This window comes from Euphorbia lathyris, chromosome 2 (genome assembly GCF_963576675.1).
Source record: "Euphorbia lathyris chromosome 2, ddEupLath1.1, whole genome shotgun sequence".
NCBI classification, from domain to species: domain Eukaryota; kingdom Viridiplantae; phylum Streptophyta; class Magnoliopsida; order Malpighiales; family Euphorbiaceae; genus Euphorbia; species Euphorbia lathyris.
The window spans coordinates 41,284,476-41,306,851 of record NC_088911.1 but is presented as its reverse complement, the minus strand read 5'-3'; the positions used below and the strand labels follow the sequence as shown (position 1 = coordinate 41,306,851).

The following is a 22,376-nucleotide window of genomic DNA, read 5'->3' as shown; positions in this document are numbered from 1 at the left end:
CACCACAAGGATGTACTGGGGGCAAGCCTTCTCTTGCCAATTTTTTTTTGGCAAGAGCCTAAGACTCGAACTCATGACCTTCAATCACACGACAACAACGTTTTACCGTTGCGCCAAGGCTCACCCTCATCCTATGTGAAAGAGTGTGGAGAGAAAAAGTAAACACTGTATAAGCAATTGATTCAAAACTTTTAATGGCTAGTTGTACTTGGATTGAATGCGGCTGCCCCATTTCGGTTTGTCACTAAGTTAGTATAAGTTATTCTTATGGAATCAGTGAAATGGGGGGGGGGGGGGGGGGGGGGGGGGGGAGGAAGGGGGGGAATGATATACAGCAATGTCGCCTAGAATGACAAATACAGATATGATCGACACGAAGGGCAATTCAAGGCTTCCATAATTTCATTGTGCTGTCTTCACCATATGTAGCAATAAGATTCCGATGTGGATGATGAGTCACACCAATTACTTCCTTGTCATGAACCTGTTGCAAGTTAATGATACATCAAATCATGTATTCATAGTCTGAAAAGGGAATTAAGTGGACACTGGATAAACAGATGGTTCAGACTACAAAGTAGACAACTTAAAGTTTTGGAACTTTTTACAACTTATTTTGGAGGCAGAATCTAAATGGGACAGAGCAACCTGAAGGTCCAATTCTATAACAGCAATTTCATTTACCTTCATTAGATGCTCCAGTTTACCAGAATGTTGGCTGAAGCAGTACATATTCCTGCAAAAAGAATGTTAAAAATTGAAAGAAGGCATCTTCGGCAGACAAAAGTAAAATTTGATAAAGCTGTGAATCAAGAACCAAGATCTCACTTTCAACCTTGCAACTATTTAACCTCAATGTTTAGGACCTGCTAATACTGAATGATTGCATGAATGCTGAATGAAAAATTACATATAGAATTGTCACAAACCACTGTGTCACATACAGGATCACAACTTTCAGTGGACCAAACAATGAGATAGGTAATAAACTTGTACCGAATACACCTATCTCACCGAGTAAGAATTTAAAAAATCAATTTGCAGTTACATTTTATTCAACTCACACTCAACACTGAGTTTTAATCATATAAGAACCAAAGTCGCCTATATAGATCATTTCCTTCCATTTCAGTCAGCTTAAGGCTACACATCGCAAAGATCTAGAGATACAAATTCTTGCTCATAACTTCCCAAGGTTGTCTGCTTTCCTACCATTTAAAGCTCCTGCAACTTCAATGTGCTCAACATCTCACCCTAGCGCATTTGCGGTTTTGCCACATTATATGTTTCTTATATTGGATATGCATGTGAATGACCATCCATCACAAGCATCTATGGTCAGGGATGTTGACTTCTGGGCCTTACCACTATACCTAGAGCCTCAATTATTGTCATATTGTGTGTCTTTCACCTTACAATACACAACAACCTAACATTGACTTCTTTCTACTTTCTAGCTATGACTCACAAGTCATAGCAAATGCAACACAAGATGAAAACCACTCTTGACCTTAAAAAAAAGCAATGGAATGGAATTGATGAAAATATATAACAATCAACTTTAACATGTTTAGCAGCATAGCATTCTAGAAACTCCACCCTAAAATTCATGCAAATAGATGAAAAAAAAAAATGTAATTGAAAATCAAGCAATTAAATTAAGGATAAACATTACTATTCATTCCAAAACTTGAAGACTTTGAACAAAAAATGTAACTTAAGCAATACCTGTCTTCACCAACACAGTAGATCCACTCCCCTTTAGGTGATACACATGCTGCAACAAAGTCTCCACCCTCTCTTTTACCAGATGAGAAACTCTTCACAACCTGAAATATAATCATTCAAATGAAAATGTTCAGTTTAATAATGATTCAGTATCTTTACTCAGGTATGTGGAATCTACAGGCAATCTATCAATCAATGATCATTCTCCTTGAGCCTCAAAGTATTCCCTAAAATATATGGAAACTCAAATTTACCGCAGTAATTTACCTCAACTAAATTTATATAAATCCAAATGTTCAACGATGACTTATGAGCCTCAATTTTAACATTCAAATTCTTCTCTTTCTTGAATAAGTTTCTTTTGTAATTGCTATATATAATAATGATGAGCTATTCTTAGGCCTTAACTATCAGTTTAAGCTTTTAGTTCAAATGGTTTCTCGACATGGTATTAGAGCCTCTTACACCAAGTGGACGAGGGTTCGAATACTGGCAACCCCATTTGTTGATTAAATTTCAACGCATGATAAGATAGGCCTGTGATATATGCATCTAGCCCAGATAAATGGATACGATCTTTTAGAAATAATTATCATTCATCCTGTAAATGTACCCGTCTATGTTTCCGGATAATTTATTGCCTAGAACATAGTTTAAAAAGCAACCATATCTTCCTGTTTCTCATGTCCATCTAAATGGGAACAACAGAAACGGACACAGAGATGCCAACTGACACCGGAAACGGTAGGAACGGCATTTGCTCAAAATATAGAAAACAGAAACATGTGTAAATAATAAAAATACAAGGGTATAATGTATAAAATTTAAAACTATTATAACCTACGCATTTGCAAATTTTCTATGGTTACCGAAAAAAAAAAGGTTTTTAAATTTTGAGAGCTTGATGAAGATGCTCTAGAAAAGATTATGAATCCAATGCAAAGTGATCAAGGCATGATGAATGGTGAACCGATTAAAAGATCGGTTAATGTGAAGATCTTCTAGAACATTTTTATTTTAACAAATGAGTTACTAATCTTTTTTAATTACAGAAACGTGAACCAAAACGTTTTCTATGAGCTTCTAACAATTTCTGAAACATGGAAACGCTTAAATATCAAAATTTATGCACAACATAGATGTCCAGTAATATGGCCCATTTAGAGGAAAGAAGCATAAGAAGATATCGCAATATGTACGTTAGTACATGATTTTTTTTTTCAAAAGAAAGAAAAAAAGATACAATATAGCACAATTGTTTATTTTAATATTTTAAAAAACGATGAGTTAGAAAACACCAGAATACAACCAAAAAGAGAATACTTAAATTAGAAGCACTAGGAGAAGTAATATATATATATATATATATATATATATACACACCAACATCAGCCACAAAAACTACCCAGACATAGAACAGCCATTCAGTAACCATGCAAGCAGATGACACAATAAAACACAAATATAATCAAAATGGAGCTAGAACGGTAACATATGGTTCAATTCCAAAAGCCCAAACAAACAGAAACATAAAAAGCATCACAGAACACTGAGAATGTCATCCATAGTGGAAAATCATGTTAGTCATTTGCATGAGTTTGAGTTGAGAAGCTACCTGTCCCTGAAGTGTCATGAGGCATATTGATGATGTCTTATTACAAACAACAATATGTTCCGTGTTTTTTGGGAAAAGATGAACCGAGTTCACAGAAGCATCGCCTCCCTAACCAATCAAAGAGAGCAACAATGAGGTGTAAATTAACGCAAAAAGGAACATTGTACACACACACACAGAGAGAGAGAGGCACAAGATAATGCAATTAAATTACTCATATCCACAAGAATGCACAACAAAATAGGAAAAAGTACCCTCAGTGGAGGTGGTGGCCTAAATGTATGTATGCACTCTGTACTCTTCACATCCCAAACCTATAAAAGTCAAAATAAAACTGTTATGCAAACAGGAGAAAAGAAATACCAGCGAACTACAACATGAATACTAAATATGCCCAAACATTTGACTTACCTTGACTGTGCAATCACTGGATGCAGTAATAATACGAGTCCCGTCACTTGTAAAGATGGCATCATTCACATAAGATGAATGGCCACGAAATTCTTTCAACAACTTTCCAGATTTAAGGCCATGTATTCTATATCCAACATGAAAAATAAAATTGTAGTGAGTGGAGAAAAGGGGTTTTCCATATAAAAAATGAGAGGAAAAAAAAACTAGAAACATGAACTCCTAGTTACAAGGAAATATTGTACATAATACACAATGTATAATCTAAATCATGTGCAAGTTTATGGTGATCGGCAGTACCAAGTTTGAATAACTAGCTAATGTAATAAAGATCAAAAGCAACAAGAAATACTTATCAACCAACCTGGCTGTGCTGTCAAAGGACGTGCTTAGCAGCTGGCTTCCATCACGAGAGAAGGATACGCTAGTGACTCCCTGAGAATGCGCACGTTCAAGACGACGCAAACATTGACCAGTCCTTATGCGCCAGACCTAAAACATATAACTACAAGTAAGAAATGTTTATACGCATTTCATAAGCAAATTTCTTTTTTCTGCCAAATAGATGCAATATGACCAAATACAGAACACAGCACATAAGCCAGATTGATGTGGTAAATACTGCTGTTAATTATTTTTCTTAGAGTAATATTGCTGTTAATAATAGTTCTACAAATTTGGCACCATAATGATTTTCCTACATTAATTGGGTATTGCAATCCTCAATTTGTCATCAAAAAGTTACAGCCAACAACACAAAAACTGACCATAATTAGAAAATGTGATCATATGTTTCAAATTTAAACTCAGCCTGAAAAAGGCAGCATATCTCTGCAAACATGCTAAGGCCATGAACATTTCCTTCCATCCATATGGCCTCTTATTCATCCTCGCAATCTTGTCAGACAACATACGGAACTTTATTCTAAGGTATCATGGCCAAAACACATCCAAGAATTAGGTCTCTCCTGCCACACTCATACTTAAAGCTCCTACCAATTCCTTGGAAAAGATGACAATTTTGACACTCCGTATTTTTAAAGAAAATTGTGCAAATGACAAACTTCATAAATGAGTTCATATGTTAGCTTTAAGAAAAACATAATTGAAAAATGCACCAACGAGGTATATAAAGAAAACAAGGGTACATATCATGTTTATTGAGACCAAAACCGAAGAACATTAAACTTAACTTACTTTGATCTTTCCATCCTGAGAACCAGATGCAATCATCTCAGAGTCTCGACTAAAATCAACACAAAGGACAGGATCATCATGCATCATAAAAGTTTCCTGAAAATAATTTACTTTTCATCAGTTAATGCACAGGATTGCAGATACCTGCTCTGCAAAACCCAGGGGGATCACAGACTATAAATTATATCATTGTAATAAAAAGCTAATTGTCATATAAAATTTTAGCACCAATAGAAATAACAAAGGGACATAGACACTTGATGCTTGTACATGGACAGATTCATTTATGACCAGATAGGCGATGTCTACTCTTTTGTTAAGGGAAGTGAAGGTAGAAAAAACATTCAGTTATAAATTTTTGGATAAGCAGTTAGGAAGAGTAGTATAGAAAATGATAACCAGCAGAGGGTTAATGAGATTTAAATGTGTGGGAGATCTTCAAGAAAGCGACTCCTTTCGTGACCCAGGGCTTTGAATTAAGAATAATCTACAGTGTGGAGATTAGTGTTGAAGGATTCCCTGGAAGATCACTTTTACGAAAGGGGAACAGCTAAAGATCTATTTTAGCGCAATCTACGGTGTGCTGATGAATATTAAAAGCTTAATGTTGCTTTTTCCTAGAACTCAAAATATGTCAAGAGAAACAAAAATAATCTTGTTACTTCTAATAAATGAGCAAGGCAAATAATAACTGGAAAAGAAAAACTAGAAGCAACAGTAAGAGAAGAAATAAGAAGACTTACATCAGCCTGGTACTGAAGATCTTTCTTGAGCTTTCCACTAAGATAATCCCAAACCTGGCAGTTACCAAAAAGTCGTTAAGGATTTATCCACCAATTTTCATTTATTGGAGAGAATTTTTTTTTTTTTAAGGATACCTCAATAAATCCATCAACAGAGCATGAGACAAGAAACTGTCCATCTGGTGAGAACCGAGCACATTCAGCATGACTCTTTGTTCCAAACTACAGTATCAGAAATTCAGGCATGATATAAGCAACTTACTATTTAAGAGATACACGACATATGCAAAGGCAATGCACACAAACCAAATCAAGCTAATTTGAATAAAGAAAGATACAAATAGGAATTACAAGTCCGAACTGTAAATTTCTGGTAACTCTCTCATTATTCTTACAGTTCATATACAATATACAGAGTTGCATGAGTTATAGAAACTGGGGCCAAGATTTTGGTTGTTTCATGGGTTCAAATTAAAAAACAGAAGTACATTGTCATGATGAATGATGGAATTACTTATGTTCCCTGTTTCTCCCTTAAAATGGAGATTTCTTCTTGAGACTGATGTTACTATCAGGGACATAGTTAATGTAGTGGCAGCTGAGAAGAAATAGACTTAGCCCAGAGATGAAGCAGGTAATTCACTTCAAGTAAAAACTAGCAAATCTTGTTCAGATGAAAACAAGCTTTAGCTGCTGCTAGATGTGATCCACAGTTTTCTATAAATACAAAATTTCAGGGGCACAGGCTTTTTGGAACAGTTTTAATGGAGCAGCATAACAATTTACAGTAGCACGAGACAACCTGACCAATAGAGACAGGCAAGATGCTTCTATAGAAAAATGGGCTATTGTCATTTTGTCCAAATGGCAATGAAATGTCACATTTGCCAACTACAACAAGAATGGACTATGCAGTTGAAGTGTCATCAAGTTCAAATAGATGACACGTGATTGATATAGTCTATAACAGAAGGAAAATCAGGGGAGAAAAATTAAAACAGATATATATATTAAACCTTAATGGTGTGTGCAAGAGTTGTCGGATACATGTCTTCTACATCTTGTTTCATAGCAGCTGTTCCCCGAAACAAGTCAAACTGAGTTCCTGGTGGAAGCAACCCTGAAATAACCAAATAGAGAGTTTATTCATGAACACATAGTTGTCAGTAAACATGAAAAGCAGGATAGCATATTCCTGAACCCGCTTCACCATCTCCAATGGGACACGGTAGCAAAAAAAAATTTGAACATAAAAAAATTAACGCATAGAAAAGCATCTGCTTCCAGAACTTCTTGTGGATTGCTTTAAGCATTATCCACCTTGATTCCAGGGCATCACCTTGTTAACTTCTTTTTATGCTATGTGCGTAATTGTTTTGTTAAGCTTTTTCAGGAGGATGTTTTGTCCTCTACTACACTGTAGAATAAACCTTTATTTTTCTTTACAAGAAAATGTGCCAAAAACAAATGTTTGTAACATATAAAAAAGAATTCCGAAACAACTTCAACTTTGCAGTACAGATCATCCATCCAGCCAAATCAAAAAAGATAATATGTACAATTTTGAATTTCTGATAACAAAAACAACATTATACACGACTTTTTGGATTGGTTGCTCGTCAGCATTCACAAACCAAACACAATAGACTTATTCATAGTCCAGAATCTCACCTTGATGTTGCTGCCACTTTAAAGCCTGACCAATTAGAGCCATTAAACGAGAAGGTGGAACCACACTAACTTCCGCAGCAAGAGCTGATATAAAGTGGGAAAATTTATCATTCACCTTAGAAGGAAAATAAAGACATATTCTGCAGTTTAAAGCAGTATTCAGTTGCATGCGCCATGCATGTACACAGAAGCAAAAGAATTCCAAAAAGATGTGATCCAAACAAATTAAGAAAAGAGAAGAGCCAAATTTCTATTGGAAGCCATAACAGGCTAAAAATTTAATATTCCCTCCTACTTTACCCATTCACACTTACATCTATCTATTACTCCTCCCCAAAACTACATACCACATTGAGGAACCAAGTTGAAGCAACATTCTTAACAGCTGGAAAAAATCCTCTTGTACTACCACATTGAGGAACCAAGTTGAAGCAAGATAAGGCAGAAAACTGGGAAGTATGCCAAACATTCAGGGTACATAATGCTTCTAACAAAACGAAAAGGCAGTTTCCCAATGCAAGGACTTCATTGTCAATTAGATGCAATAAACAGTATGTAGGCAATTGAGCATAGAAAATTTTCAGAATCAAGAGTAATAAACTAACAACATCAAATGAGGCAAACTGAGAAAAACCTTGAGCTATTTGTGCACGGCGCTTTTCCTTGGTCGAATCCTGATAAGCCTGTCATGTTGGACATTATTTAAATTTAATCAAAGCATCAGCCACTGATTGGAAGGTCGGAAGCTCAATGCATATTAAATTTAAAATTAAGTAACAGACAACCAATATCAAAAAATTTCATTTTCTCGACGTTATGTAATTCAGAAAAGAAAATATTTTAGCCATTGCAACTAAAACAGAACAAAATAATAAATGTGAAAGCTGGAAAAGATGCCACTAACAACTATGAGAAAAGCTCATTCCAAATATCACATATGAATAACCAAGATAAATATGTTAGTTTAGTTATTTACATACATCAGTATCAAATAAGGATTGGTTCTATTTATGTCCATCGAAAATAATCATTTCATAACAATCAAGGGTAGATTTATATATAGAGAGTAATATTTGGTTTAGAACTCCGTACTATAAGAGTGCTGAAGCTAGTTTTTTATGTCAACTGATAAGATACTTTAAAAGGCCCAAAGCTAGTTCTTGACAGATAATGATCTAAATGTTCAATTATCAACCATATCAGGGTACTTTTCAACTCCCACCAGCTACTATCCATAGTTGTCAAATCGAGATTCGACTCGTGAATCGAAATCCTCATTTTGTGAATCATGACTCGTGAATCGAATCGTAAGATTCAGTTCAAATTCATAATATTATAAAAAATAGAATGTTTACCATATTGAACTCAAAATATTATCAAATATTAGTCTAGCTAGATATACAATTTTAATGTCAAAAAAGAAATCATATCAACAAGTACTTAAAATTCAAATCTAACGCAAATGCAATCCTAATAAAAATAATTCACAAATCGGATTCTATTAAACAACTTAGTAGAGACAAAGAGTTTGAATTTCTGACTCTGTTTTTTTGCCTTGTCGTCAACTTGATAATGATGGAATGGAGCTAGTTTGAGTTGATAACTTGATAAATGACAATCGGACTAGAGGAGAGTGGGTTTAGTAGTTAGTGTTGTTTAAGTTTTTGATGAATGATGATGAAGATCCGGCTTGAAATAGAGCTGAATCGAATCGTATGATTTGAATCGGGAACCGTAAGATTCTGTTATAATTTAGATTCGCCTATAGATTTGGCTCGAAATAAAGCTGAATCGAATCGAATCGTAAGATTCTAATAACAGTGCTACTATCAAATCCATGCCCATCGGTAACAGAGAAATATAAATAAAAGCCACCCAAATCCTCCCTCCAGCACAAAGTACCCCATACTTCAAATGCAGAAAAAGGAAAAGAAAATTTACAAGAGTAAACCAGAGAAGCTATTTTTGTCAAGGAACTAGTTAATAATTACTTGTCATACAATATTCAATTCCTTTCCACATAATGATACCAGCTACACGCTACTCAGAAACAACACCAAATTATGTAGCAATTGTGAAATCATTAGCAATGTAGGGGCATTCTGGAAGATGGTTTCCAGGACCAAGCATTCAGTATTCGCAATTATAGTTAGCAAGTTAGTTCAGCTTCACATGGAAAAACCCGCGATGCAGAAATAAATTCACGCATATACATTAATGCTAAGTTTGCTAACAAATAAATCGCATAACTGTAAAATTTGGCAATCTCCACCCATTATCTTCGTTATATATAATAAAAGAGAACAAACAAATGAAGAACAGAAACAACAGAAAACACATAAACCAAATATAAACAAAAGAACGTAACTGTCTAACCTCATTTGGATCAAAATAAGTTCTAACTAAGAGATGCTCAAGTCGCAAGTATCTCTCAGGTTGCTCCTGCTTCATGACGCCCATTGCCTGAGTTTGTCTTAAAACAGCACGTGCAGTGTCTAACTCTCGAAGTTCTATCATTTCTAATACAATCTGAAACGTTTAAAAAGAAGGGGTAAAAAAAATGCAATAAACTTGGAAGGGCACTGTAGCATATCATTTCCAACCTCGCTTTCAGCTCAGGCCAGTATTAATGCCTAAGGAGTGGGGGAAAACAACAATAGCACGGACTATGACTATAAAACTGACCTAAACCTTACGCTAGTACCAAGGAAAAGAACAAGAATTCCTACACGACCGCAAAACAGGGCCCAAATAGAATCTGTTGTTCATGGGGACTACATTTGAATCATAGATTACACGCATTTCATTTTTCACCTAACCCTTTTCTGAGAAAATTAAAAGTAACAATAGCCTAATATACCAAAATTAACTCAAGTTTAAACATAGAGAATTCTTCTGCTGATCCTTGACAGGAAATGCAGGTGATAAACTTGGAGAGTTAATTTATTGAATAATTCTTTCATTTAAAGCCCAAAGAAAAGCAATATGGGACGTTTCCCTCATATAACTACAATATGATAGACAATGCTTCAACTTATATAGAATAAGAAGCAAGTTAAAGTTTAAATCTTAAGCAGTCACTACAGCTAAAGACTCAAAGAACGTCGTCCAAAAACGCACTTCAGCCAGCAAGAACATAGCCGGGCTATAACCAAAAAGTCCACTCACCTGCTCATACAAGTCTTCCAATTTATTCCTGGGAAGCTTAAGCTGAGCGACTTGAGGCAATATGCCATCCCACCTTCCGCTATTGATATCAGCAATAAAGGTCTCGATACTATCCACCGTATTGAGTGATACTTGGCACTCATTCTGCAATGTTTGAAACGTTTGATGCAGTGAATTCTCTTTGCAGAACTGAAGCACAATTTTGATCACACTGCCACACAATTAATTAGTCAGAAAAAAAAAAACAAAACAAAAAAAAAAAAACCCAGTTAAGGAAATTAAGCTTGATTAATCAAATGAGAGAATGAGAAATTAATGGAATTGAAATTGGCATTCTTGTATGGAAACTTACTCTCGAGCTTCGATTTCTAGGGTCATCCTTTGCTCCTACAGAAAACAAAATAGGCGCGCGCTCTTGCCAGACACAAGGACCAATCTTAAATTAGGGCTTTCAATTTTCACAACGTCTATTTCAACAAAAGGGGAAGGAAGCTTTCAATACTGTGTTTTCTTATTTTTATTAGGCTCATAAATTGGACACACAAAAATAACAGATTGGTCTAAGGAGTGTTTTGTTAATCAATAAAATTGTTTAAAGTGACATGTTTGCTTTTGAAATTGATTACAGTAATTTATTCGCCTTTTAGCTTGTTTAAAGTAAGTAGGGATGTAAATGAGCCGAGCCGCTCATGAACAGTTCAGTGGTCGGCTCGATAAAGCTCGACTCGGCTCGATTCCTAAACGAGACGCTCATGAGTACGATTTAATGGCTCGGTTCGTAAACGAGTTGAGCTTGAGCAGGCCCAAACTCGGCTCGAAAGCTCGTGTTCGATTAGAACATTTATGAACAGATATAGAAAACTATATCGTTTTGTGTTAGTTAATAAATATCTAAATTTAATATTATTTCATTTGCTATTAGATAAGTTCGTTCACAAACGTAATAAATGAGTAATAGACGAACTATTTGTAAGCATCTTGTTTATTTATTTAAGAATTTTGCTTGTTCGCTTGTTTACGTACATAATTAAAGAGCTATTTGCGAGCAAATTTCATAAATATAATTAACGATTTACTCATAAACAATTTATGGTTAGATAATTTTTTTAATGAACCAAGTTCAAAAAGGATTTTGGACGCGAAACAAGCTCGTTTATTTTCTAATGAGCTGAGCCGAGCTTGCGCAAGCCAAAGTTCGGCTCAGGCTCGAGTTCGTTAATTTTATAACAAGCCGAACTTGAACAAGCCAAAGTTTGGCTCGGCTCGATTACAGCCTTAAAAATAGTATAGAAGCTTATCGACTCAATTCAAGGGTTAATCAATTTTTTTAACAAGTTTATAGGGCTCCTAATTGTTGGGCTAAGCCCAAAAATGTAAATTTTCATCGAGATCGAAAAGCTTTAACTTTTGTTTGAGTTTCTCTAGGGGATATAGATAGTGTTAGCATCTCACTTCTATCTGGACAACCCATGAGGTTTTTATTTCTTAACTTTGTCTATTTATTTAGATTCTAATTTATAATTACATTCTTCTATTTGGAAGAAAATCATGAAAATTGGGTCTCCGGCATGGAAACTCGTATCCTTCTTAAAGAAATGTTATTGGGCATCTTATTCTATGAGGGGATAACATGATTTTGTTATTTATAACATGGTCCATAAGATCGTTCCTGACCAAAAAAAGTTGGCATTTTTACTAGCACAAAAAATATTTATATTTTTGCTTCCATTTTACTCATGTTTTGTACTTTTCGTTTCGTATCTTTTTAGTTGTTAGTTTTTATAAATATGTTAATTAACTAGCAAATATATTGTTGTTTTTGCATTCATTAAAAAACTGAAATATATATATATATAAAAAAATTGATGCAAAAACCGAGAAATAAAAATGAATAAATGACAAAAATATGAAAAAAAAATAAAAGAAAATTTGAAAATTTTATGAACTTGAAACCAGCTCTATAAGTCCCAAAAAAAAATTTAGCACCATGCTGAAATAATAACGTCGATGCACGGAGATGAAATAAAATCAATGAGATATCGAATTGAAAATTACGAGACCAGCTTTGGCAGCTTCAGTTCAAGTAGCAATAAAGACGTTGAAGCTTGTTATGGTACGATCAACTAAGTCCAAAGTGTAAGTACAAAAGAGGGAACAGAACAAGCTTGTTACGGCAGACTATAAAGCCCAACCCAATATAAACCTTTCAACTTCCTTACAAGTTCCTCATGTGGGATACATAAAGTTACAAAAGTAATGGCAAATGACTAAAAACCCATTTCCCTTAAATCTCCAACACAAAGTACATCGGTTAAGAGAAGCCATCATAATGTAAAAAACCATGCGAGCAAGCTATCATCATATCAATGTCCGATGAAGATGGTGGGGGCAACTTCATTCATGATAGATAAATTCAGAGTGCAGAAACAGTGAAGATGCTCAATGGAGTCAAAATCAAATAAATAGGCAGTCAACTTCACGGTACCCAAAACAAAATCAATCGGAATCACACCTGAGCATGAAGGCGTAGTTGCAAGATCAATGGTAAAAAAAACTTGAGTGTAGGAGGGAAACGTGACGTGCTAGGAGTTTAGGATAAAGACTTTTTTTCTGTGCAAATTCATCTCAAATCTTAACAAATAAAACAGAGGGGTAATTATTGAGAGCTATTTTTTTTATTATATGCAATAAATAGTATAGGTTATAATTATATGATATAGTTGATAAAATGAAGATGAAATAAAATAAAATAAAAAATTGCAAAAGTGGGAAAAGAATAGCTATTTTTTAAAAACGAGCAGCAAACTTTGACGGGTTTTTTTGGGGTACCAAATGATGGAATTTTGGCACGAAGATAAGGAATTCTAAAACTAGAGAAGAAGGAAAAATCCAGGAACTATTCATGGAGCTAAAACGGACGAATATCGAAGGAGGTATGAATTTTTGAAGTTGGACGAAAAAAACACAACAGCAAACTCTTGGACATCTAATTTTATGGCATTTTTTGTGCCATTTTCTTCAACAAAACTACATGTTTTTCATCCTAATTGTATGACACTTGAAATAATGAGATTAAGGATGAGTGAAAATAGGAGACAAATGAGGCTAGTGAGTGTCTAATTTGTCTGTAAATCAAGTTTATGTTCTTCCTATCAATAGTTAAACTCACAAAATCATGGCTTATCTCGTCTATTACGGTCCTACAACCTTCAATTCCAGGTTCAAGTTCATCTTCTTTAATTTCCAATTCTTAATTTCAGTTCAAAAGTTTAGTTAAGTTCATACCTTCTGATAATTGTTTCTTCAATTCTAGTCGATATAATTGTTATCCGATCATCCAAACCTTATAGTTTAAGCCCAATATATGTTTCTCAATCATCGATTTAGATTAATTTTGCTCATCCCATGATCTTCCATTGTCATCTTCAAGGTTAGCTTCAAGCTCCAACTCACAAACCGAACAGAACCCCATTTTTGTGAAATTTTGTGTTTGCAAGATTTTTCTACATCATATTTACAATCTATTCATTGATTCCAATTGATCACATCCCTCAAAACCAAGCTTTTGTCATTTATTTGATTTTAATCGAAATTAGTGCCATCAAACAAATGTTCTGACGAGCCCTTATCTAAAATTTATTCCGGCCACCCATGAGCCACCATTTCCCCCAAAATAAGTCTTAGTCTCTTCGTTGATATCTAAACTATAGATCTTAGTTTTTAAGAAAAATTATAAAAAAAACATGTGGTTTGGATCATTTTGAAACATAAACTATATAATTTAAAAAGTTTGCAAAGAGATACTATGTGATACGTTCTGTTAGTAAAAACAGTCTAAAATTGAAACACCGTTAAAAAATGCTGATGTAGCAAAATTGATCAAAAAAAAAAATCGGAGGTACTTTTATCATTTTCCATTTTAACATTTACAGTCATTTGCAACAGAACAATTTTAATTTTAAGCGTATAATTTAAATGATAAATTTTGGAATTCTATGCAACACATTAACAATTGCATGACAGTGTTTGAGGAACTGAACATACAATTTATCCAGCAAAATCAAATAAAATACACAACTATGGCCATACAAGTGTCATCATCGCTAGCCCGTTCATCGGCCAAGCAACTGACCCTAATTACACCAAAAGCTAAAAATTAAAGACATTTTTCAAGCAATTTCATTAAATCTCTATGAATCTGTATGCCAAAATGACCTTAACTGTAAGCAGCAGCGCCAAAGACTCCAGTGCCGGTGGTGTTCCAGCAGTAACCGTGGAAGTTGAGGCAGAAGAGGGAGAATAGAGAACAAGGAGAAGGGAGAAAATAACAAAAGTATTCCTCTAACTTTTTTGACTAATTTTGCCATTAGTAATTTTTAAACTGTGTTACAATTTTGAACTGTTTTTGTTAACCGAAACGTATCACATGTATCTCTTTGTAAATTTTTAAACCATATAGTTTATGTTTGAAAATGGTACAAACCATATGATTTTTTTTTTTTTTTTTACATTTTCCTAGTTTTTATTTCGTCCAAAATGGTTATATAACCAACATTTTCTCACTCAAAGCCCCCCTGTCACTAGATTTTTTCTACATTCAAGAGCTTCTGCTGTTTAATTTAGTTTTTGAAAAGTATCCACTTTGGTCCTTTAATTTTTAAAATGATACCAACAAGTCCAATTCCTACATCCACTTCAACAAATTCAATTCGATTATTCCAAGACTCTTACATTACTCAGTCCTTAATTCGAGTCAATTCTGTAGAAACAAAAGAGGGAATATAAACAACTTATCGGAATGGAATCGATGTGTCATGGACAAAACCACTGAGTTGAAAACGATTACGACAGACTTTGGTGCAATCTGGAAGTCCGATCGTCAACCAAGGTTTACATAGCAAACTTCGACCTAGTGCACTCCAGGGCGAAGCTTTGGAACAGCAAAAGTATTTTACCCAGAGAAGAAATAATTTGAGAGCAAAAATATTAGAATCGTAAAACTGTATGTTTTGGATGCTCTGAAAAACCCTTTTAATTTAGTTTTGAAAACGAACGTTGTAGTGGACAACGTTCATGAAAGAAGAACATGGTTTATTGAATAAAATTAGGGATAGTGGATATAAGACTTCAACAACTAAAAGAATTAGTCAAAAGGTTTAAAATATTTAATAGCAAAATAAAAATCGGGTCCAGTCCAGTCGGGCGAACGAGCAAGTGATATATTTTGTAAAACCCACTTAACACAATTTGATATCACATAAAGCCCAACCCAATATAAACCTTTCGACTATCTCATAAGTTTCTCATGTGGGATACATAAAGTTACAAAAGTAAAGGCAAATGACTAAAAGGTCATTTCACCTCAAATCTCCAACAAATTCTGTCCAAATCCATTTTCACCATTATTGTCTTCTTTCTCAGCTTCAAGCTATTTTCGTTAATATGATATCCCCTAACCCCAATTTCGAGTCATTCTCTGATTACAAACCATTCCATATCAGTTTTAGAAGTCATCTATTGATTCTAACAAATCAATTCTCTCAGAACCAAACTTTTGGTATTTATTCGATTTCGATCGAATTTAATTCCATCAAACAACTGTTCTTAACAACTCTTTTCTCGAATTTATTCCGACCTCCACGCTCAATCATTTTCCTTAAACTCAATTCTAGTTTCTTCCTTGTCATATGATCTTTAGATTTCAGTTTTTTTTTTCACTCAAAAATGAGCCCGAAGTCCAACCTTTCAAGCCATCTCCGACCCCCAAAATACAAACTTTGCTGATTATTTGCAATTTGAAATTTGTAATCAAGATATCAATAAAAAAAAATTAAAAAAAAAATTGTTTTCATTTTTTCTTGGTAGCTATTTGTGAACTAGTTAAGCTTTTTATAAGTGGAGTTAGGAACCCCAAGAGAGATTTCTTCAGTCCTTGAGTTCTTCGCTAGTTGTTTTGTTTTTAGAAATTAAGTTTTTAGGCGTAATTATTTTCTTAGAAAGACTAAAATCATTTGAAAATTAATTTACTTGGCATGCTCGCATCACATCCAACACATCAAGGTTCAAATTAGGATATTCTGAAAATATCGCTAACAGTTACATATGCATTTTTGGAACTCTTATCAAAATAGAACTGAAAATATAAATAATCGAACCAAAATTTATTTCAATTATAGGAGGGATCTAATTTACGGTTTTAACATATGTTAGGGATGAGATTAACGGTTTTAAAAGGTTAGAGAACTAATTGGCTTTCAAGATAAAAGCTGGAAATTTAATTGATGGTTTTAGAAGGTTATGATTCTAATTGACAAAGTAAGTTTTATTTTGTTTTTCCCACCATTGGATGAACTTACTTTATCAAAGTCCACCATCATCTAATGGTGAAAAACACAAAGTAGACAGACCTTGTTGGATTTCAAAGTTATTTTAAATTACCAATGATAAAATAATTTAAATGGTAGTATTATATAGTCCGTACAAATTTGACTAGTTATTATATATATACACATGAAACTTGGAATGGCCATTTAGACTTATGAGATGCCACATTCAATTGGGTTGACAATTGACAAGGTCTTTTCTTCTGGATTCACTTGTACTAAATTCTAATTAACGTCAATTAAACTTGCTAAGGATAAAATTAATAAGCAAATATTATTTATTAATGAATTGGATAAACCCTTTAAACCTTGACTTTTCATTAATCTCAAAGGATATACTAAAGTTTCAGCATTATTTATAATTAAAAGTTCATTTCATTCCCGCTATTTTGCAGATGGACATTCTAACTTGATCAATTACATATAGCTTTTACATACTCAAAAAGCCAAAGTCAAGCTTGCCATTTCCAACAAGTAATTTAAATTTGTTGTAAAACTATATTTATGAATTGATTGTTTAGTTAATTTTTCTTTACATTATTTAGTTAAATTTGCATCATAATGAATATACCTTAGGACTGTTACTTCAAGTACAATTATAAGTATGCATAACACAAATATGTGTATTCTGATCGTTTAAAACATATAAAAGAAATTGTTTCGTACATAACAAAAATAGTAAAATTACAATCTAGAAGTATATCAGAAAAGGTTAAATCTGTATCTTCAATGTCATAAATCGTGATAGAACAATAGTAGGCAATGCTTGAAACTGTTTTTGGCACAACGACGAAAAATACTCTACATCCAGAATCGACTTCATAGCTTTTTCTTCAGAAATGACTTCATGATCTTTCAATGAGCCAGATTTATGTGGTGATAGATAAAACTCTTCTGTTTTTTCATGAAGGAAAACATGATAACACTCATATAGAGAGACAGACGACAATCACCGATATAGGGAGCAGGCCCGTTCCTGAGCATGGGCAGGAGGGGCGTCTGCCCAGGGCCCAAGAATGAGAAGGGCCCCAATTATAGTAATGTATTAGTACCTATTAAATTATACTTGATTAAATTCAAAAAAAAATTACAGTTGATTAAAAACATTGGCATTATATTCTTTCCAAATTAGTTTTTCCAAATAAAAAACGTTGGCATCAATTATTAAATAGTCTTTCTAAATTCCCTAATTTATCCCGTATTCTTTCCAAATTTCCTAATAAAAACTGTGGGCATCAATTCCCTAATTTATCTCAAAGTATTTCTATAATTATCTTTCCCACCTATCAATCCCAACAAAAATTTATAATTTATCTCTCCCTTTTTTAATCACACTCCAATCCCAAAGAATATTAAACAATAATATTATCTTACATCCTCAGTTCATCATCTCAATTCATCAGCTATATAATCAACTCAGTGTGAAACTTTCAATTACTAATAGCCTTTTTTGTTGTCTTTGAGAAACTCTATCAGATTCTGATTTACTCGATCTTCAAAAAAATTTGGGAAAAACGTATCAAAATCTTCCAATTTCAAGAACTTAGGCGCTAAACCTCATTAAATGATATGATTTTCAAATTTGGTTTTTCATTTTCTGTTATCATGTTTTGTATCGTAAAGAGCATACAATCTATTAGAACTATTTCATAATTTATTAAATTTAAGAAATTTACTTCTAGAAATGCTCATAGACATCATTTTGTATAAGAAATTGGGTACTTAAAGAAATATAAAATGTTTTTATTATATATTTTGTTAAATGTAACAAGAAAAGTATCATTTTTAAGTAATCTTCTTTTATACAATTTACTTTTCTACTTATTTTTTTTATTTCCGCTTATTTAGTAGGCCCCATTTGGTAATTCGCCCCAGGGCCTCTAAAATCTCAGGATCGGCCCTGATAGGGAGACGTACCACAACTGCCCATATAGGGAGAAAGAACAAAAAATTACAATTAAAGAAAAAACTATCGAATCTACCATAGTAGATTAAGCAAAAAAAATATTCAATAAAGAAAAAGTAAAACAAAGCAAAGAATTAGCTTATCTTTCAGTTAAAAGTCGAAAGAAATCCCTAAAACCTGAGTGAATAAGAAGAGAGTTTCTTGAAAGCTAGATTTTTACGAGCTTCTATGTTTTAAGTTATATTAGAATTCTAGTTTTGGGAACGCAAGAGAAATGATGTTTCAATCTATAAATTTTTAGATGGTTTATGAATTTATTTAATAAGTATGTTAATTAAATTGAAATACTAATTGACGTATTATGGTCATTGAGTAAACATTGTATATATAATCATATGATTAGATCATAATGATAAAAAAAAACAAATGATATCATTTTCTATTGCACTAATAAAAAAACAAATGGTTTATTGATAGCTATTTTTTGAAAGAGTGCTCCTCATTTCAAGAAAGTTAATGGGAGCGGATTTTGAAATTGGATGTTCAAAAGGTGGTTTCTGGATTATAGCTGACTAAATGGGCCATAAAGGCAGCTATAATCAGATAACATCTATTTTGATTAATCAGTCATGGTGACTAATTAATAAAATTGAGATAAGACTTGCTTTTTCACAAGAAATGTAGTGGAAGCACAAAATAATTCTTTATAGAGAAAAACCTTTTCAATTAGATTGTCGAAACATCAATTCGTGAATCCAATTTCTTAGAGAAATAAAGGATTAGCATATTTATACCATCGAATCGTAATTAAAGATAAAATTTCCATAAAATATATAATAGATGTGTCAATCTGTTTGTAAGTTCCAAATATCACATCGTTTTTTATCTACTTAGAATACTGAGTATGTTGTTGCATTGGATGTAACAAAGTTAGTTTGGATCCATGAAGTGAGTTACTGAGTTAGAAACAGAAAGTTACCTATGCTTTTTTTCTAGTCACAGTAGACATCGTCATGTGATGGAAACAGGGCAGTTGCAGAAGCTTAGCAGTGTCGGTCACAGAAAAAAATCTGAACACATACTTAGGGGATTACGTTTCAACCAAAGGGAGCCAGTTGAAGTGTAAAGACCACCATAGTTTAATCAAATAATAATGTCGAGGATCCAATAGTGGGCTGATGGGATTGGCTTTAACATGATGGTCAATTAGGTCAACAAGGATAGGATATTGCTTAGTCGGAACTAGTGCAAGTGGGATATTGTTAGAGTATATCATAGTTCTGAGACATTATATCTAGACAGTGCCTTCAATGGTAAGGCAATAACATGTTCTCTTAATTCACTTATGCGAACTAACTTAACAAAATATCCTTGATTAGTGATTTGTTCACGTTTGATGGATTTAGGATCTGGGCAAGTAAAAACCATGAGAAAATAGGATACTAATCTAGATATCTCTGATCTATTGTTACCATGGAAATGATAACGAACAAAGACGGGCACTACATGAAAACAACTAGTTAGCTACCGCAGCTTTGGTAGCTGTTGCGGTAGCTAAAGACGTTTATCGACTGAATTTAACTAGATACCGACCAAAAGCAATCAGTCGATAAAGCCTTAATTATTGGACAAATGCCGACCGTTTCTGAAGATAGTCGCAGACAATAGCAACTATTTAGGTTAGTCACTAATCAGTCGCAATATTACCGACCAAGTTTTGCGACGAAATATAGTCGCTAATGGGCAAGATGGACATATAAGCGGATTGGTTTACTGACGAATTTCTGACAGAATTCTGTCGGTAATGGACAAGATGGACACGTAAGCTTATTGGTTTACTGATGAATTTCTGACGAAGATTCTGTCGGTAATTTATTTATTTGTAATTAAATTTTTTATATATAATTATAATTGTAATTACAATTAGGATATTTAAATATAATTATAAACATATTTTCACCTTCACAATAAATTAACCACAATACACAATATTTATGAAAACTAAAAATATATATAGAAATAATTAATATTTGATGTTTAAATATGTCAAAATATATAACGTAGCTCACAAAATATCATAATCTAGGTTAACCTAATATGTTAGGTCAAAAATCTATATGATAAACTAAAAAGGTTAACATATAAAGTTGTGTCAAAATATATCTAAGAGTTAAATTATCATAAGTTAGAGCTACGCTCTAACCTCTCTACAGTCGCCTGAAGATGATCGATAGTATTTTGGAGTTTGATCATAGATGGGACTATTTGTATCTCCAACTCCGCCAGTCACTCTTGAAGTTGTATCACATCAGTTGCATTAGCACACAAATGTATACCTTCTGTCAATTGTTCCTGTCTTTCACTTACTTGTTGTAGATGTGCTAATAAATTGGTTTTATCCGCATTGAATCCATCAAGGCGCTCATGTACGGTCTCAAGTGTGTGTCTTATCCCATGAATTTCAGTAGCACTAGCACTTACATTAGATGGACCAGCAAAACTTGAAGATGATGCTCTTGAATTTCTGGGATACTGATCATCATAATATTGTGAAGCAGTTGCACCCAATCCATAAATTCCCCCATCCCTATTAACACCTCCAACGGTCTCATAGAATGCTTCAAGTTCATTAATGGTATTTTCAACTTCCTCAGCAGCTTGTTCAACTTCCTCATCAGTATTTCGCTCAACTTGGGTAAGACTTTCATATTTATCTTATATAATATATTTAAAGAAACAAATTATCACATAAACAATATATAAAGAGTTAAATATTATCATTATACATAAACTATTACTCTTACTTGGATTTCTTTACATCGATCATTCACGGAGGATTCTAATTCTTTCAAGGAAATTAAATTAAACCCCATATCTACAGTGACAGGCCACTAGAGTTATGAGCTAGGCAATTATAACCATATTTCACATTGTAACTTCCAGAAGTGTAAAATTTCTAAGTCCAATAGTTTGGGTTCTTGTTATTGATTTGGGTGGCCTTGGACACGATGGGGCCGTTTTTGCACCTTAAATGTTTTGCTTCTTTTACTCTATAAATACCAACAAAAACAGAACATACTACTCAACTAGTTAATAGCTACCAACAATGCCATGAACATCTAAAACAGAAGAACATCCATGATCATCTTCATCAAACTCTTCTATTTCTTCATATGGCTTATCAAAAATATCGGCAAAACATAGGGACCAGCCTCCAAAACACAAGTGCAAAAATTAACTTACTAAACAAGAGCAAACACAGAAATTATAAAAACTCGGCCCCAAATGCACCAATCATAACTACACACCCTACAGTTCACATATAAACACTTATTTGTCAAATTATTTATCAAGGATGAAAAATACCTAAAGAGAGTGAGATTACCTCCAACAATTACTTGCAAAACAACCTTAAATTCCTTGCCCTGTTTCTCAAGTTTCAATTATTCTCTTTCCCTTCATCCATTAAAACATTTTATGCTACCAAGTAGAGATATCTTCAAGAAAATAAAAATAAATTAGTATTTAATATGATTCATTACAAACCCTTAAGC

General features: G+C 33.4%; 1 protein-coding gene across 1 annotated transcript; it reads right to left on the bottom strand.

The window, feature by feature from the left end:
- Positions 1–148: 148 nt before the first annotated feature.
- Positions 149–11,059, bottom strand: LOC136217911 (suppressor of mec-8 and unc-52 protein homolog 1). Its single transcript, XM_066004609.1, has 16 exons — positions 10,886–11,059; positions 10,534–10,744; positions 9,742–9,894; positions 8,000–8,048; positions 7,366–7,449; positions 6,711–6,814; positions 5,830–5,916; positions 5,695–5,748; positions 4,952–5,047; positions 4,119–4,246; positions 3,755–3,881; positions 3,598–3,657; positions 3,344–3,451; positions 1,729–1,829; positions 685–736; positions 149–484 (listed from the first exon to the last, which is right to left on the bottom strand). The coding sequence occupies exons 1-16, from the start codon at positions 10,909–10,911 to the stop codon at positions 386–388; spliced, it is 1,539 nt and encodes a 512-aa protein (XP_065860681.1). The 5' UTR covers positions 10,912–11,059; the 3' UTR covers positions 149–385.
- Between the last annotated feature and the right edge of the window lie 11,317 nt (positions 11,060–22,376).